The following is a 15,956-nucleotide window of genomic DNA, read 5'->3' on the forward strand; positions in this document are numbered from 1 at the left end:
TAAAAAACAAACCATAAGTATGAAAAAGTTATAAGCAAGAAAAATGAAACACAAATATGAGTTCAGTATCGTCCGTGTGTAATAGGTGAGCATAACTTTTCCTTCTCACTCCAGAAATTCTACCGTGTCGCGATGTGTATTATATACACACGTGCTTATATAAAAATAGGTAAGTACATAGGTGTATATCTATGATCGTAGAAACGGTGACTACAGAGAATTGAAAAACAGTTTCTGAACATTCGGGCACTTTTCTCTACCCCGACAATTTTCGCTCGTTCATTTCCCACCGCGACTTCGATCTAGTTCCAGAGTGCCGTAGAGCATGTTTTTCTGCTGGTCGTAACCCTGCTGTTAGAGCAAACAGAAGTACACATATATGGGTTTCTTGATCTCCCATAGGTACAATTGAAACGGACCAGAGTATACGTCATTGTGAGCGTACCGTCTATTTAAGTATGTACATGTCTTCGCTATTCGCCGTTCTAGGGTGGGTAAATGGAGTTGCAAAGATACGGGGAAACCGGCGAGACGGAAAGAAAAATTGCCCCCAGGACGAAGGAGAAACGAGTGCGCAACGCGTCGCGGAAATACTGAAAGAGTTCGTTAAATTAAAGGAACGAGTTCAGCGAAAGGAGGAAACTCTTGCACGTGCATATAACGACTTGAAAATTGCAAGAAGTACCTAAGGAAATGGGAAAACCACGAACTCGCTTAATTCACCACTTTTACTGGATCCCGATTTTTTCTACCGTCCTCTCACGCCGCGAGGAAAATCACACTCCGATGCAAGACCTGCGGGTCTCTTATCGAGGCAAACTTTCGAGTTATATATCATATAGCGCGTCGGATAATTAACTACCTTCGGGATGGAAAGAAGGTGGGTAACGAACAAAGGGTCCGTGTTCGGCGAACCGTTATATTTCTTAGGTACGGGACCTATGTTGTAAATTATAAATTCCGAGCGCATGGTTTTTCACGGGTTCTGCCGCTCGACTCTACCGATGTAAAGTTAGACGACGCGGTACTTGGGCAAGATTTCAAAGCCGAACGTATATTTCAGTACATAAAGTTTGCCCGGAGCGTGTATACCCACCTGACGTATATGTATATATGTATACGTCAATATATACGTACAAAAGAAATGTGATACAGAATTGAAAAGAGGAGAGACTGCAGGAGGGGCGGAGAGAAAATCCAACCCCATATTGGAAATTTCACGTTAAGTAAATTCAAAATTGTTGACCATTTCGATCGGTGGTCAGGCAAGTACTTTTCACCATCACTTATCGTAACTTCGCTAAACGAAGACACGGGAAGATAAAAAGATAGACAGTAAACCGCCGAGCGTTGGAAATGCGACGTGTTTCCGACACACGGATCTCGCGGTACGTACCGGAAATGAAGTACGTTCGAAGATACTGCGAAGGGATGAATGAATCAACGAGATGAAACGAGTTTCGGGGTTACGAGGGGTCGAGGAAACTGCGATTCATGCACCAGCGCAAGGGGTGTGGGACACGTAAATGAGGAGGATGCAAGGCAGGTTTGACTTGAAATAGAGTGCGAAGCACCGTAGATCGATGGTGTCTGGTGCACGGCACCCCTCGCCTGCCTCTCCGAGGTTTCGACCGCCTCCTCGCTACCCTCCGCGTCGTATCCGTGTAGGCATCACCGCCGCCCCGGCAACGGAAAACGTGAGTCACCAGGACCCCACCACGACCCGCAGGGCCTCTCAACCCTCAACTCTCAACCCTCAACCCGCACCCTCAACCCTCAACCCTTGGCTCCGGCCTGGCTCGACTACAACCCGGCTCACCTCCTGCCGCAGACACTGACGGACTGAAAGCAAAGTTCCTTTTTACCCAAGGAGGCCTCCAGCGGGTCTAGCGACCCGTTCACGATGCACCCTGCACACTGCTGCGGGTAGGTACTCTGATCGTAGAGCATCGGTTTTTACTCTTGTCATTTCGCACACTTCACGATGCGACGGGTGAATTCTACTTGAAAGGATCCATACTCGGCGACAGGACCGATATTGAAATTAATCGTACATTGGGGCTGCTATACTCTTCGAAACTGATGCTTGCCAATAACAATGAATTAAGCCTAACAATCAGCAAAAGTTTATATACCTATCTAGAGAGAAAAATAATTGGTTGGTATGATAGAATGAATAGTGAAAATGAAATAGTTGGAAGTACGATTAAAGATCACTTTTCAACGCAACTTCTACCACTAAACAATTATAACCGTTTTAATAACTGTAGAAGGGTATTTTGCTTGAATCCGAACAGTGTGAAATTGAGCCACCTGTATCTATAGATAATCTCCAGGTGCCATCTATAGATAACCTCGTTTTCATTTGAAATATTGTAAAATATGGTATAAGATTTATTCTTTCAGACACATTTCAGTCTCTGACATTGTCAATCTGTGGGGTGTAGAGAGCTTTTTCCCTCACTGCCCCAGTTCTCTTCACGGGATTTATTTTCATGCACGATTGGGCAGCAAAGTGCTATACACATTTTCCATCGTGCAAAAAAAGTTTCGTATCCACTTTACCGCACTCAGGGATACGGCTATATCTATATACCTATGTATAAGCAGGCTTATTTTAATTTTGAGTTTGAAAATGGAATGAACAACAGTCTCATTTACGTCTGCGTAGTGGCATATTACTGGATATTGATGCACAGAAAAGAATTTTCGCGAATATAACGCGAGGACGCAATTTATGACCGCGAATTCCGATAAACCGCATATTGCTCAGGTGCATCAGCAGTGGTTAATCTCGAAACTCATTAAAGCGAGCGCATATACAGAATGGATAAAAAGAAATCAGAGAGCGAGCTGAATGTGGGATGCATGCTAAAAAAAGTAAAAAAAAAAAAAAAAAAAAAAAAGAATCACTCCCGCACGAGACAAAGGGATCGAAAGACGAGACATCTCTCCTGGCATTGAAGTATATGCATAACATCCAAGCCCGCAAGTTTTTGCGAATAAAAGTATAAAATTCTGGAGAGCCTTGACGGAAGTGAAATTCTCGTATAAAATTCCCACTCGATGTGGAGTTGGTGGCCTTTGATAAATTAATAACTTCATCAGCCTCTGCACACGATCCCAGTTTTACCTCCGCAGCTTAGCTAATACGATTCCCGCGCTTACCTCGAAAGCTCAGCTCAGGTATGCGTAGCGTCAAAAATGTATGTCGCGTGGTTTTAAAACGCGGCTGGATGCTGGAGAGATTTATGGTGGTAAAAGTGGACGGTCGAATGCGACTCGTTTTGTCGGAATCTCGTTAGAAAACTAAACGTAGACATACAATCTGCCTCCGTATATTTCTTCCTCTCATTTCGCATTGAAGCGACGTATATACACGTTGAAAAACAACTCTTTTAACTGCGTTACGAGTTTGAATTTTCGCACTTTGACTCAATAATCGAGGTCACCTGTCTCCTTGAGAACATTTCGTAAAATGAAACATTGGAAAATCTCACAATCATCCTTCAAGTATAGTTACTTTGCTCTTCACGTCTCGTGACGGGGAAAATTAAAAAAATTTCAACTCATTAACCGCTCTTTGACTAAATTCACTCAAGGTGAGAACACGTGAGCTACCCTTAGCAATTTACACGAACTGCAGTCTCGGCGGTATTCGGATTTCCCGTTTACAAACAATCGGGAGGCCGCAAAGTTACATCGCATGCAGGGAGATCGTAGCTAGTGTTGATGATCGGAGAATTATCGAGTGAAGCGTAGCGATAACGAACCAAACCAGATCTATCGCATGTGCAATTGAACGGGTGGGTATCATAGCTGCCAACACGCCCGTGTTTTGCGGGGCGTCGCGACGCTGCAAGTCGCACGGCGCCATCCACCCCAGGAATCAATGATTGTTATCCGGTCATAAGTTTGTCACACATATCTAACCAGCAACTTTTTTTTATCAGAAAAATTAGGAGGATCTATCGGCGACGAGTTGCAATAACACCTGACGCATTTTGCGGGGGACATATTTTCAGCTCGTTTGTAATACGTCGATGGAACGCACTGTTCGTTTATTTTGGAGCAAAGAATGAGCAAACACGGAATTGCACCTTCAAACGGATCACGATATGGTTTTAGATATTTACAGCATGGATAAACTTTCGGACGATGAATCATAAGGTTCGATTAATTGGCTCATCAATCGCTGTGACGAAGCCATTAAACTGCAAATTCGCAGAGGTATTGCGTCCTGATCGTATATCATTTCAACGACGGTACAAAGTTGCGAGAAAAATTTCGCCGAGCGATTAATGAGCTCAATTCAAGACTCCCATTGTTCTGGCTGCGATTCAAAAATACAATTACGCATGTATCGATGCATGGCATGAGCTGTACGAAGAAATAAAGAAGTCGCGTAAATATTGTCGGAAATTCGATTTGAGATACTAATTTAGAATTTGCCAAGATCAAAAATGAATCGGTAATCTAAAAACGACGCGCATCGCGTCTTGCCGTTTGAGTATGAATGGGTGTAAATAAATAAGCTGTCAAAGTGTTGACAGTACTTTGTATGCAAACTTCGCATGAATAGTTATTAATATGACGTTGATTGATTCAGCGAGAGGAGCTGTGCGACTGATAAAAAGACACCGAAGAAATGACGATTGTGTTGGAAAACTTTGAATAATATGGAAATTATCATTATGCGAAAGTAACCTCTTGACTTACCAGATAGGCCGAAGAAGATCCGAAAACAGCTGAGGTCGACCAGCCATACTATCAGGTGGTTCGAATTCCGGCGTTCCTTCGTTCCTGGGCGCGCGATCGATACCTGTGAAGCGTCGATACGTTTTTGTCACGCGACGTAATTTGTTCAAATATTGAGAAATACAGGAGCAATATTTGCTAAACTAATTTGCAAAAAAGCTTTACTATATTTGTAAGTGCTGTAATCAGCCAAGGGTTCGATTCTTGTACATTTTATATTAGAATATATTAGAATATCAAGTCATCTAACATATTGTAGGACGGGGGAAGATTGTTTACACAGAATTATTTTTTGAATAGAATATATCTTTATGTATAAAGTAATCTACACGGTTTAACACGTTTGCATACATTGCATACAGAAGTTTCGAATAATATGTCGGGAGTATTTCGATCGTGTAATAAAGTAAGAGATTGATATTTAATTTTAAAGCCAGTACTCAATCGCCTTGAGTCTCTAGTCACTTTCTAGAAACTATAAATGCTTGGGGCAGTACATTCAACATCCAGCTGCCTTCTTGAAGCGATCATTGATATCATTCCAATTCGCGATGTCCCATATTGCCTTAACATATTCTGGTCTGACATTCTTGTACTGGAGATAATATGCGTGTTCCCAAACATCAATACCAAACAGTGGCACAAGTCCTGTTGTAGCTTGCAGAGGATCTTGATTAGCGCAGGCTGCAATCTGCAACCTTTTATCTTTCGCATTGTAACCGAGCCAGCCCCAGCCGGAACCTTGGACAGCAACAGTGGCCTCCGAAAGTCGTTTTTTCAATTCTTCCAAGCTGGAGAAATCCTTTTCAATTTGCTTGAGGAGGGCACCTGGACAAAATACATCAAGAAAATATAGCTGGCATTCAGCAGCACCCTTGGGAAGAAATTTCAATACTGATAATTAATAATTCATAATTTTTTTCATTATACTTGAGAAAAATTGTGAAAAATCAATAAAACATTCAGTCATATATCCAACTGAGAATTTCAAGTATAACTTTACCATCTGGTTTCCCGCCATTGGGCGACAAATTGTTCCAAAAGATGGAATGATTCAAATGCCCACCGCCATTGAACTTAATCGCAGGTGCCAATGCAATCTCGGTAGAGACGTCACCCTTACTCACAGCTTCCTTCAATTTGTCCTCAGCAATGTTCAAATTGTTTACATATGTCGCGTGATGTTTACTGTGATGAAGCTCCATAATCTCTGCACAGATCACTGGTTCCAGTGCCCTGTAGTCATAGGGCAACTCAGGCAGAGTATGCTTTTGCCTTGAAACATTCTTGGTGCTTCTTAAAAATTTTTAGAAAAAGATGTCATGTAGAACCGCGAACAATGGTGTATTTAGCAATGCAGATCGAAGTCGCTTTCATGAAATTCTTTATCGAGGATTATCTAACTGGTCTAGATACATGTCATTGTGAAAATTAACCAATACTTTTAGGTTAACAATTACATAATACGCAACTTAAACAATTAAAACCTTCTAACGTGATTCAATACTTACAGAGCCCCTGCTGCGAAGGCACGTCTTGCAGCAAACATGGTCTAATAATCAATGATCAATTATTGGTTATCACAATAGAACCGGCAGTTTCTTATGTCGCAACAATCCGGTGGTAAACCGGTGAGCCGGGTTGCGTAGTACGGTACGTATTTACGTATATGGGCCCGTCGAGACCTTGGAATGGACTTCGGACAAATTAATAAACACGGAACGTTGGAACAATTTCAAGCGCCATTATTTGAACGCGATAATATTACCTTCTTATCTTTTAATTATTTACTTGACGCTAATTTTATTGCAATAAATACAGGTACTTCAGCATGAAACAGTTCTTCTAATGCGTGTTTGTACAAGAAAATTAAACTTGAGAAATTTTTATGAGAATAATACAGAAATACATGAATCACGTAATACAATGAGAATGAAAGTGTGATAGTTCAGTCGAAAATAAATACAGAATTGTTACCACGTCTAATGATAAATCGATCTATTCCTTGTGTTGTATTATATTTACAACATAAATATTTTCTGAACATATTGCTATTGGATAAGCTGTGGGCCTATACATTATGGTAGTGAAAAAACGTAAACACTGATATTGAAATGTCTGTTAGGGGTATCTAATTCGCACGAACGACCTCCAGTACTAGCCATACAATGGACAAGAACGGAGTTGTGTCTATTTCAAACCGTAATTCAATTCAACGAAAATTTTTCCAATGGGTAGGGCAGTGGTTTTATGCTGGACAATCGGAAGATGTAAGGACTGTGTACTATTCATGTGTCATTCTTTGTTACCAAAAAATTATTTTATTCATACGTTGACTAACATAATGTGGTGTGATCATTTTCAGATTATTATTAAACCAGATGCCCCCGAACTGGCGTGCTTCCTTCAGGCGATTGGCTTTCGGTTGCGAGAATTTGAAAAGCATGAGGATAATAATAGCCATAATGGAACTAAAAACGATACCCTGAAAATTATTATAGAATGCGGCTCTTCAAAAATGAGAGCGGTGATGGAGCTTGAAGATGTTAGTTGTCAGTGCCCAAATCAGGATGACGCTAAGGACGCTTCATTCTGGAGCGTGAGTGGCACTGCCCCTTTGGGAAGCACGGTAATATAAAAGATAAATCTGACTGAAGTTTCAAGAGAAGCAGATATCCTTAAAAATCATTTACATATGTTTTTTTTTTTGATCAGGAGAACATGAGCAAAGTTTTAGAAACTGGTAGCAACCTTTTACCAACAATTTCTAGAGGTGTCACAAACGTCATTCGAGATGTTACACACCATCTTTTTAAGCTGATAAAAAACATTCCAGACATCAATCAGAATGCAGATTCAAATTTAAATGTATCGGCTAGAGAATGCTCTTTAAAACCTCCGTCTAATGCAATGGGCATTCCATTTGTGCGACGACATACTGAATCCGATTTTAATACAGCAAAATGTCGATCTTTGGATACACTTACTAAACGCGATGAAGTGGCGAATGACAAGGTTTTGGAAACCCCTTTGATTTCTCCCAGAAACCGCTCTTGCAGTGTTTCACTGCATGATCCACAAGTAAGGAGATGCAAAAAGCGTAACGATTGAAATATTAGTCTTCAATTTGAATTGCGTATTTTATTTGTAACTCAACTTCTAGACATTTTTCAATTGAATGTCATCATCTTTCAGAAAACTTCAGATAATAAGCTGATTCTGAAGGAAGAGTTAGGCAACATTAACTTGGCTATTTTGTCTCATGTGGTTTCTCAGTTGCATCCCGCTCCTCTTCAACGTCAGAAGACTTTTGATATGGATATTGAATGCTCAAGCATAGAGGGTGAGCCTCGTCCATCTCCACCAAAACTTTCAAGCTCTCCAGTCCCGGTTCCTCAGCTTTGTATGTCACTGGGTCAAATATCACTGCAGAGTGAGGAGAAAGATCTGCCTTTTATAGACTTTTTATTTAAAGCCAAAGCTAATCTGGAACATGCTTTGGTTATGCTGGCTAATAGTCCGCATGGCTCAAATACAAACTTGGATGGTAATTGACTAAATGAATGTTCTTTAAATTTCCACTTCATAGAGTATGTAGTATATGTTATTGTGGATTCATTTGCTATATGCTTTCTTTCAAGACGTATTCCTGAAACCGGCTCCACCGAAGACCTCCCTCAGAATTAGCCCTACAAATAATTCACGACCTGGATCTAGCTGCTCTCTGCCAGCTCAGCCTGCATCTAGGAATGCAAATCTACACAGATCATCGGTACGAAGAAACGTTGCAACATCTTTCCGAAAAAGTCTTGACGGAACGAAATCCCCAGCTGACAAATCTACTCCAACTAGTCGAAATATCCTGCAAAGAAGGAGCTTAGGGGGACGACTTCCCTCGCCCAAACCAGTCCAGGTAAAAGTCGATACTCCAAGACCTGGAACCAGTGGGATGAAGTCTAATCCCTTAGAATCGAGAATGATTATAACAGCAAAGCGAAGAGTTTCACCCGATCCAAAAGCTAGCTCTTCTGAATTTTCAAAGCACAATGCTTCCCTGAATATATCAGGACTGAAAAAATTGGCAGTTACCAATAAACTAGAATCGAACAATGCTTTGTCAAAAACTTTGCCTGGAAGTACTGCAAACAAGTTTGGATTCATCAAGAAGAAAGTGTAATGCTTCGGGTAGAAAATATTGAAGCATATGTATGTATTTTAAATTATCCAATATCAAACTGTGGTAGAGATTTGCTTTGCTATCTGTATGTCTTTTCCAAAAATTTTATAAGTGTTTGGGGAATCTTTTAATAGTTTAGACACGCTAACTTTACGTTTACACATGATTGTACATATTTTTGAAATACTGTTATTATTCGTACTCTTCAATTTTCATATATCCGATACGTATTCTACATGCATGAAGTCTGAATCTAGGTTATATAAATTGTTTCTTTGCTGGTCAACGCATTTTTTTGAAAATCACTTGCATGCGATAATATCCGTATAAAGTATAAATAATCTTGTGACTAAAATCTCACATTTTTCTCAAATCTTTCAGCAATCAAGCCAATTCCTCACTAATTTAGTATCGAAATTGAAAGGAATGTTTTATCACAAATAAGTAATTGATAGTTTTGCGTAGGTTTTCATCATTCATCAGTTAGGTAGAAATTAAAAATTGGTTTATAAACAGTCAAGTAAGATTTTGAATAAATAGGACGGTCAAACTCACCTAACCTCACTCGAGCCCAAATATGGTTTTTCTCAATAACTGTATAGACGAAAACACAATGAGACAATAAATTATGAGTGACTTTATTATTACACGTACTTTCGTCCTAATATTCCCGACTATCATTTACATTTAAACTATGTATCACGCGTAAATCTATAAGGTGGTCTTCCCTCGAAAATGGCGGAACCAATCAGAGTCCAGGACGACTTTACCGAATTCTGAGTGGAGGGCCTTTGGCTATTTCTTGGCTATTTCCACTAGCCTTCCCTACTTGAATGGCCATTCCCACTCACTGGCGTATCGAGCGGTCGCCTCAGTTAACTGCAGTTTAGTGATGGCGCGGTGTTCCGCACGCAAAACGTAGTTCATAAAATCGGCGAACGATAAAACCGTGAAATCATGTCAGTTTTGTGCGGATAACAGTTGAAGCGGTCGGCGTTTTTCTTTTGTGTTGAATATAAGAGCTAAGTTATTGGCGTTAAGGTACGTTCGATTCTTCCGTCGATTATAATATTCCCCGACATTCAATCCAAAGAGGTTGTGAAAAATTAGAGCAGGGGAGAGCGGATAGCTAGCGTACGGCAATAAAAAGTTATCAACACTTTTTCGCGATATTTATCTTGGAGAACTCGATACACGCTGGCCAATTTAGCTCGCCTGCCACTCAGCGGTGATGTAATTTACTATGAAACAACATGTATTTCTCGTAGTAGAATAACAGTCTTTAAATGACGCCCCGTTTGATGCTTCGACATATTGCAGTAATGGCGTCTATCCTACTTGTCTATTCGATATTTTTTTCGGCCTCTTAGGAATTTTATCATTTACATTCACTCTGGAATTTCGTTTTTTACCATAAATTTTCTCACGCAATTCATGTAGATTAATCGGATCCACCGCGTATGTCCGATTTACTGATATTTCGAAAGTAATCGATCACAGTTCTGTCTCTTATGACATAATTTCTGTTCAAAACAAACTGATCTTCGGAAGATTGTATCCCCACAGATCACAAGTTCTTGTTTCTACTGGTTCTAATTATTACCTTTCTTGAAAATAATATGTCGAAAAAAGATAGTCTAGATTTACTCCAAATGGTGCTCGAGTTATATTTCAATTATAGTTAGGTAATTTTTGCACCACTTTCTCATCTTTTGAATCACTATCTTTTAATATTCTAACGCGATTAGTTTCATTTTATCATTATGTTTCACTTTGGCATTGTTAGTTGCACATTCAATATAGTTTGAATACTTGCGAGAGGCGGTGTAAAATATTGACAAGTATCTATATGTCTCAGTCAGATGTCTGCCGTCGGAGGAATTTGCCACCTCCAGTAAACTGGGAACATCTTGGCCGCGTAGATCGCTGCAAACGACTTCTAACAAGTTCGAGAACAAGCATAACTGTATTATCAAAATGGCTGAGGAAAGCATGGAAGTAAAATCAGCAGGGCCGTCTTCACCTCGCAGTCCTCAAAGCAACGGAGGTGGCAAACCGAACAGTCCACCTTCTCCTTTGGCAGTTCGTCAACCACGCAGGATTAAATTATCAGAGCAACAATTGGACAGCTCGACAAGGGACGAGTTGGCGTCGAAGTGGCGCGAACAGGACTTGTATGTGGAATATCTAGAGGCACAAACTACAGCCCAGGAAGGTACTGAGATCACATGAGTGAGCCCACCTCACTCGCCAAAATTTCTACTTAACTGAATTTTCAAAAGCGAAATTGAAATGTCTTCATGACCAGAGAAAGAAAGACAAGACTTTTTTAGAGACACTAAGCGGAGAAGGAGAATCTCCATTCCCTGCCAGTGTCTAGTCTGCTAAGATAGTTAAGTTCATAGTATTTAAGATACTGACCTACTTTAGTTATACTTAGATTAGTTTAGAATTAAGGAGAACTTGCCAAAATAATTTTGCTATGAAGCAATAATTACAAAAATGCTGGTAAATGTTAGATGAAACAACTCGTTCTATGTTACTGAAACGGCGTGCAATATCATTAACGTTCCTGAAATACTTAGTGTTTGAAGGAAGCAATTTTGATGAGTGGGGAAAAAGAGATGAGTTGAGTGGATAACTGTGCCTCTTGTGTTTAATTTGTCAAGCGTCATTTGGCGTGGTGATTTTTTTTTTTTATCTGCCAGAAGTAATGTGCGATGAAAAAAGAAGTAGGCAAATTTGTCCAGTCCTTCCGTTGATCCTTCAATTGTGTTAAATTTCATAAATGAACAGTGAATTGTGTCGGATAATTCCAATAAGATTGCTGGAGCTTTGTGATTAAATTTTTCGTGAATTGAATGAAATTGATCTAAAAAGAGCTAAATTTTTCCATGTCACAATTACAAGTGCCAGTGCGGTGTTATATTTTGTTGCATACTTTTGTTGATCACAATAGAAAAATGAATGTGCAACATTGTAAAAGATAGTGCTAGTGATAATAGAACTTCCTGACTTGACCATATCTCATGGCTTTCACGACTACCGAGAAGCTAGCCATCCCACAAGATTCTTGAAGAAGCATCGGCCACTTCGCTGGGCCTGAGAAGTATAAATCCACGTCAGCAGCTCAACATTTTGCTTCGATGTGTTGAAACAGTCAAACAAGAAAGTTACATTGATATTTCCCTACCCAAAATCAATCCACACTTGTAACTAGCATTCAGTAATATACTGATTAATATCACTGAATCAACTAATCCTTCTCTAAATATATTCCCATCAAACTATCCTTGACCTGGAAAATTCTTTCTGGACATGGAAAAATGTTGATCACATCATTTGGCACAAGTTGACTGGACGGTGAACCAACTTCCCAGTAACCATGGGACAAAGATAGCATCAGAAAAGAACATCGTCTCGGCCGAAGCACAGAATTCGTCATTGGCAACGCTCGACAACTCCATGATCAAAGTATGCGTCAATTAAGGATGTCAGTTGTCAGGCAGTAAATGTCACTATCAATGATCGTCCTCTATGTATGCACATAGGGCATAATCGTAGATTCAATATGTCTAAACCATCATCCCCCAACATGATGATTTATCAAATTCGATGACTTATACTTGCAGTGTCTCCTTCGCCACTGTAGCATCCAAGCGAGCCAAAATATAGCACTTCTTATGTTTTAATATTCATTTCTTTGTCAGATGCTGTAAACCCTCTGTGTGACTCAGAAGTTTTATTAAGCAATAAAATGTCAAGAAGTTACAATTGTAATTGATTGAAGGCAAAGTTGAAGGAAGTTAAAAAAAATGTATGCCATCGGTAAATAGATCAGAATAACTATCCATCGTCCCACAGTACAGTTATTTTTAAATAATGTTTCAAATAGGCATTCTCACCCAGAATACACATTAAGATTAGAGTTTTTCCCTCTGTTGAACATCCCCCAAAAGATAGTTTCAGAAATTTGTGTTTTTACTCAACATTTTTAGTTAGTCGTGGTTGGATGTATTGGTAAACATTTAGTACTGGCATTGTGACTACTTGTTTTTTTTTTTTCTGTACCACGAAAATATGAAAACACACGACACCACACAATATACATATAATGTAAAACTTGAGAGGCACAGAGCAGGGGACCAGTTTTATAATTGAGCGTAGAAGACTTACTAATTGCCCTGTTATAGGTGAACTAGCTTCACTGAGAGATTCAGAAGACAAGTACAGGCAACAGTACGCTGAAGCATCACACAGAGAGAAGATTTTAGTGAGGAGGCTTGCCTCCAAAGAACAGGAATTGCAAGAATATGTTGTACGTAATGTATTTTGTCTTGCAAAATTGATTTTCACATGCTTGTACAACGTGGCATAGTAATCTCAGTTTAATCCACTTGGTAAAAGCTCCTTTTGAAAAACTAAAATCACCTAGCAGCTAGAGCAACTTTAACGTTTAAATACTCACTTACTTCAATAAATGAGTGCCCAGTATTATGTGATACAAAACATTCCAAAGTCAAATATCTAGCTATGTATGTAACGTTAAATGTAATTCGGTTTTGGGTTTCGTATTAAAATTGTTGACCCTCTACCAAGGCGAGCTTCTGATTAGAAAAATTAATTTGTTGTATCAAATACGTTGAACATGATAATTCAATTTCCATGTTTACCATAGAATCAAATATCGGAAATGAAAGCTGCTCAGGCACCATCTGCAGCAGCACTAAAATCAGCTTTGTTGGACCCTGCAGTGAACATACTCATTCAGCGACTGCGACAAGAGCTCATTACAACAAAAGCAAAGTTAGAAGATACACAAAATGAGCTCAGTGCTTGGAAATTTACACCAGACAGGTAACTTAATCAATTCTCAACCAAAATTAGTTACAGAGAATTGTGAACTTTTCTTGTATATGAATTCCCTGCATTTTACCCAAGTTATAGTTCATAAACTGATGTATAAGTATATTACAGACCATAAACTCCCTTTCCAATATGAAATTTGGAATAATATACTCCAACATTGATCATCTTCTAACTTTAAAGATAGTTTTCAGTTCATATCTATTATAATTAGGAAATGCTGAGTAAACAATTTCTTACGTTAATTGAACACAAACCTTTTTTCACAGCAATACGGGAAAGCGGTTAATGGCCAAGTGTAGGCTGTTGTATCAAGAAAACGAAGAATTGGGGCGGATGATTGCAAGCGGCCGAATCGCCAAGCTGGAAGGTGAACTTGCATTGCAGAAAAGCTTTAGCGAAGAAGTCAAAAAGTCTCAATCTGGTAACTACACTTTTTTTTTACATTGCAGTCTCAAAACGAGGCTGCTTATGAATTATGAAATAGTTTTCTTAACAAAAATGAAAAATATAATGTTACAGAACTGGATGAATTTTTACAAGACTTGGACGAGGATGTTGAAGGTATGCAAAGTACCATTTACTTTCTGCAGCAAGAACTCCGCAAGGCACGTGAATCTGTGACGTTACTTCAGCAAGAAAATATTGCACTGAAATCCAGTTCGGGTGAGAGCAACCTGACAAACGGCATGTCTCCCCATACTCCGCCAATAAAGAAAGAAGAAGTAGACGAAAGTGCTACAGCTCTTGAAGTAAAAACCGTGAAACCAGAAGAGAGTGACATGTGCAAAGGTGCTAGGACTCCGCCATTACCACCCGAGGGTTCGCCTCGGAGTGACAGAGGAAGTGTTGAAAAGTCTGAAAGGACAGAACGTAGGCCTAGTCAATCAGATCTGCAAATTGACGAGAGTTCCAGTGATTCGGCAGCCCTCATTATAAAAGTTGAAAACGAGGAATTAAGTGACAGGGATGAAGAGGAACAGGATAATCGAAATAGCAAAAGGACTTTGAGGACTAAAAGTAATAACAAAGGTAGCGGTAAGTCAAACGGGGAAGAGGTGACGACAAGGACAACCAGGGGTAGGGATAAAGCTAAAAGGGAAAAAAGTGGGGCAGGCAGTGATGACGAGAGGACACATAAGAAAAAACGAAGAGAAAGTGTTCTTTCTCTTGATTATAATGAAGCTGACGATGACGCGTTGGTGCTAACTAATGGTGAGACGCTTCAGAGTGATCCTGAATGAAAAATCTATTGCTGGTGGAAATTCCGAAACTAAAGTTCTAAAATTTAGGTAGGCAACGATTCTTGCAGCATATTGATTTCTGGTTGACTGGTGCTGATTTGTTTTTATTTGCCTTTTCCCTAATTTAAACAAAAGGACGATTTTTTATTCCTTGGCGTGATGAAATTTCGAAGCGAGAATCGTATGCTGTCTTTACTGTGTGCAGACTACTACAATAGGTGGCATTAATTTTGTAAAGAGAAATACATGCATGTTTCTCACAATCAACACAGTAGTTCTACACGTTACACGTTGTAAAGTATGCCTTGTAGCATTTCGATGTTTTTTCCTACTGCTCCATCAGGTACATTGTTGAAACTGAAATATGTTGATTAAATTTTTGTTCTTCGTTTTTGTAGCTATTGTTTTCGAATTTATATCCATGTATGTACTTCAGCACCTAATGTCATCTATTTATAGTGACTGCAACGAAATAGCTTTCGGATAGTTACTCATGAAGACCTTGAACACATGTATAATATATAAATACAATAATTATATATATGCAAAGTTATATTAAATACCGAATCATCAAATGTACTCTTGGTTATCATGTATTATAAGATTGGGATTCATAATTCGTTTGGAGTACAGGCGTATAACTGACATAATAAGTCCCATAAAAAATGACTAATCAAGGTGTGAAACTTGTTTTTAAATATAGTTGCACGTCACAAATCGTAATTTTCAAATTTGTAATATTTTTCCGACTAAAACGGTTGTACAGAGTTTTTTCATTGCTATTTTATAATATTATTACCTGCATATTAAGCATTTGTTTTACATTATCCTACCCCGCCTCTGGCCCAGAAATATTTACTTTTAACATAGTAGTTTTGCCTATCGTGAAATATATATTTTCAAAAATGTTT

The 15,956-nt window shown here is 39.2% G+C and overlaps 4 protein-coding genes across 5 annotated transcripts in view; 2 read left to right on the plus strand and 2 right to left on the minus strand.

The window, feature by feature from the left end:
- Positions 1-4,779, minus strand: part of LOC124416332 (kinesin-like protein unc-104) — a 43,240-nt gene extending 38,461 nt beyond the window's left edge. The window contains exon 1 of the mRNA XM_046897267.1: positions 4,720-4,779. The gene's annotated coding sequence lies outside the window, so the exon portion shown is untranslated. The remainder of the gene's footprint in view (positions 1-4,719) is intronic.
- Positions 4,780-5,129: 350 nt separating this feature from the next.
- On the minus strand, positions 5,130-6,432 carry LOC124416335 (superoxide dismutase [Mn], mitochondrial). The gene is made up of 3 exons (XM_046897291.1): positions 6,270-6,432; positions 5,762-6,054; positions 5,130-5,586 (listed from the first exon to the last, which is right to left on the minus strand). The coding sequence occupies exons 1-3, from the start codon at positions 6,305-6,307 to the stop codon at positions 5,258-5,260; spliced, it is 660 nt and encodes a 219-aa protein (XP_046753247.1). The 5' UTR covers positions 6,308-6,432; the 3' UTR covers positions 5,130-5,257.
- A 438-nt stretch (positions 6,433-6,870) lies between these two features.
- Positions 6,871-9,589, plus strand: LOC124416333. Its single transcript, XM_046897288.1, has 5 exons — positions 6,871-7,028; positions 7,124-7,387; positions 7,474-7,839; positions 7,954-8,305; positions 8,400-9,589. Exons 1-5 carry the CDS (start codon positions 6,927-6,929, stop codon positions 8,933-8,935), a joined length of 1,620 nt encoding a protein of 539 aa, XP_046753244.1. The 5' UTR covers positions 6,871-6,926; the 3' UTR covers positions 8,936-9,589.
- Positions 9,590-9,779: 190 nt separating this feature from the next.
- Positions 9,780-15,953, plus strand: LOC124416334 (pre-mRNA-splicing regulator WTAP). Of its 2 annotated transcripts, none has more exons than XM_046897289.1 (6): positions 9,780-9,976; positions 10,794-11,150; positions 13,129-13,253; positions 13,614-13,792; positions 14,071-14,225; positions 14,324-15,953. In XM_046897289.1, the coding sequence occupies exons 2-6, from the start codon at positions 10,913-10,915 to the stop codon at positions 15,043-15,045; spliced, it is 1,419 nt and encodes a 472-aa protein (XP_046753245.1). In that variant the 5' UTR covers positions 9,780-9,976; positions 10,794-10,912; the 3' UTR covers positions 15,046-15,953. The 2 variants fall into 2 exon arrangements, with proteins under 2 accessions (XP_046753245.1, XP_046753246.1); XM_046897290.1 differs by having other exon boundaries at positions 10,798-11,150.
- The last annotated feature ends 3 nt before the right edge of the window (positions 15,954-15,956 follow it).

The sequence above is a fragment of the Diprion similis genome, chromosome 2, assembly GCF_021155765.1.
Source record: "Diprion similis isolate iyDipSimi1 chromosome 2, iyDipSimi1.1, whole genome shotgun sequence".
NCBI classification, from domain to species: Eukaryota; Metazoa; Arthropoda; class Insecta; order Hymenoptera; family Diprionidae; genus Diprion; species Diprion similis.

What these genes read in the sequence shown, in the direction of transcription:
- LOC124416335 (XM_046897291.1), bottom strand. Translation starts at nt 6,307, where the DNA reads ATGTTTGCTGCAAGACGTGCCTTCGCAGCAGGGGCTCT. An exon ending in GCCTTCGCAGCAGGGGCTCT is followed by an intron (nt 6,055 to 6,269) that starts GTAAGTATTGAA and finishes AAAATTTTTAAG; the next exon opens with AAGCACCAAGAATGTTTCAA. An exon ending in CAATGGCGGGAAACCAGATG is followed by an intron (nt 5,587 to 5,761) that starts GTAAAGTTATAC and finishes TATTTTGTCCAG; the next exon opens with GTGCCCTCCTCAAGCAAATT.
- LOC124416334 (XM_046897289.1), top strand. Translation starts at nt 10,913, where the DNA reads ATGGCTGAGGAAAGCATGGAAGTAAAATCAGCAGGGCCGTCTTCACCT. An exon ending in ACAAACTACAGCCCAGGAAG is followed by an intron (nt 11,151 to 13,128) that starts GTACTGAGATCA and finishes GCCCTGTTATAG; the next exon opens with GTGAACTAGCTTCACTGAGA. An exon ending in AGTCAAAAAGTCTCAATCTG is followed by an intron (nt 14,226 to 14,323) that starts GTAACTACACTT and finishes ATAATGTTACAG; the next exon opens with AACTGGATGAATTTTTACAA.
- LOC124416333 (XM_046897288.1), top strand. Translation starts at nt 6,927, where the DNA reads ATGGACAAGAACGGAGTTGTGTCTATTTCAAACCGTAATTCAATTCAA. An exon ending in ATGCTGGACAATCGGAAGAT is followed by an intron (nt 7,029 to 7,123) that starts GTAAGGACTGTG and finishes GATCATTTTCAG; the next exon opens with ATTATTATTAAACCAGATGC. An exon ending in CTGCCCCTTTGGGAAGCACG is followed by an intron (nt 7,388 to 7,473) that starts GTAATATAAAAG and finishes TTTTTTGATCAG; the next exon opens with GAGAACATGAGCAAAGTTTT.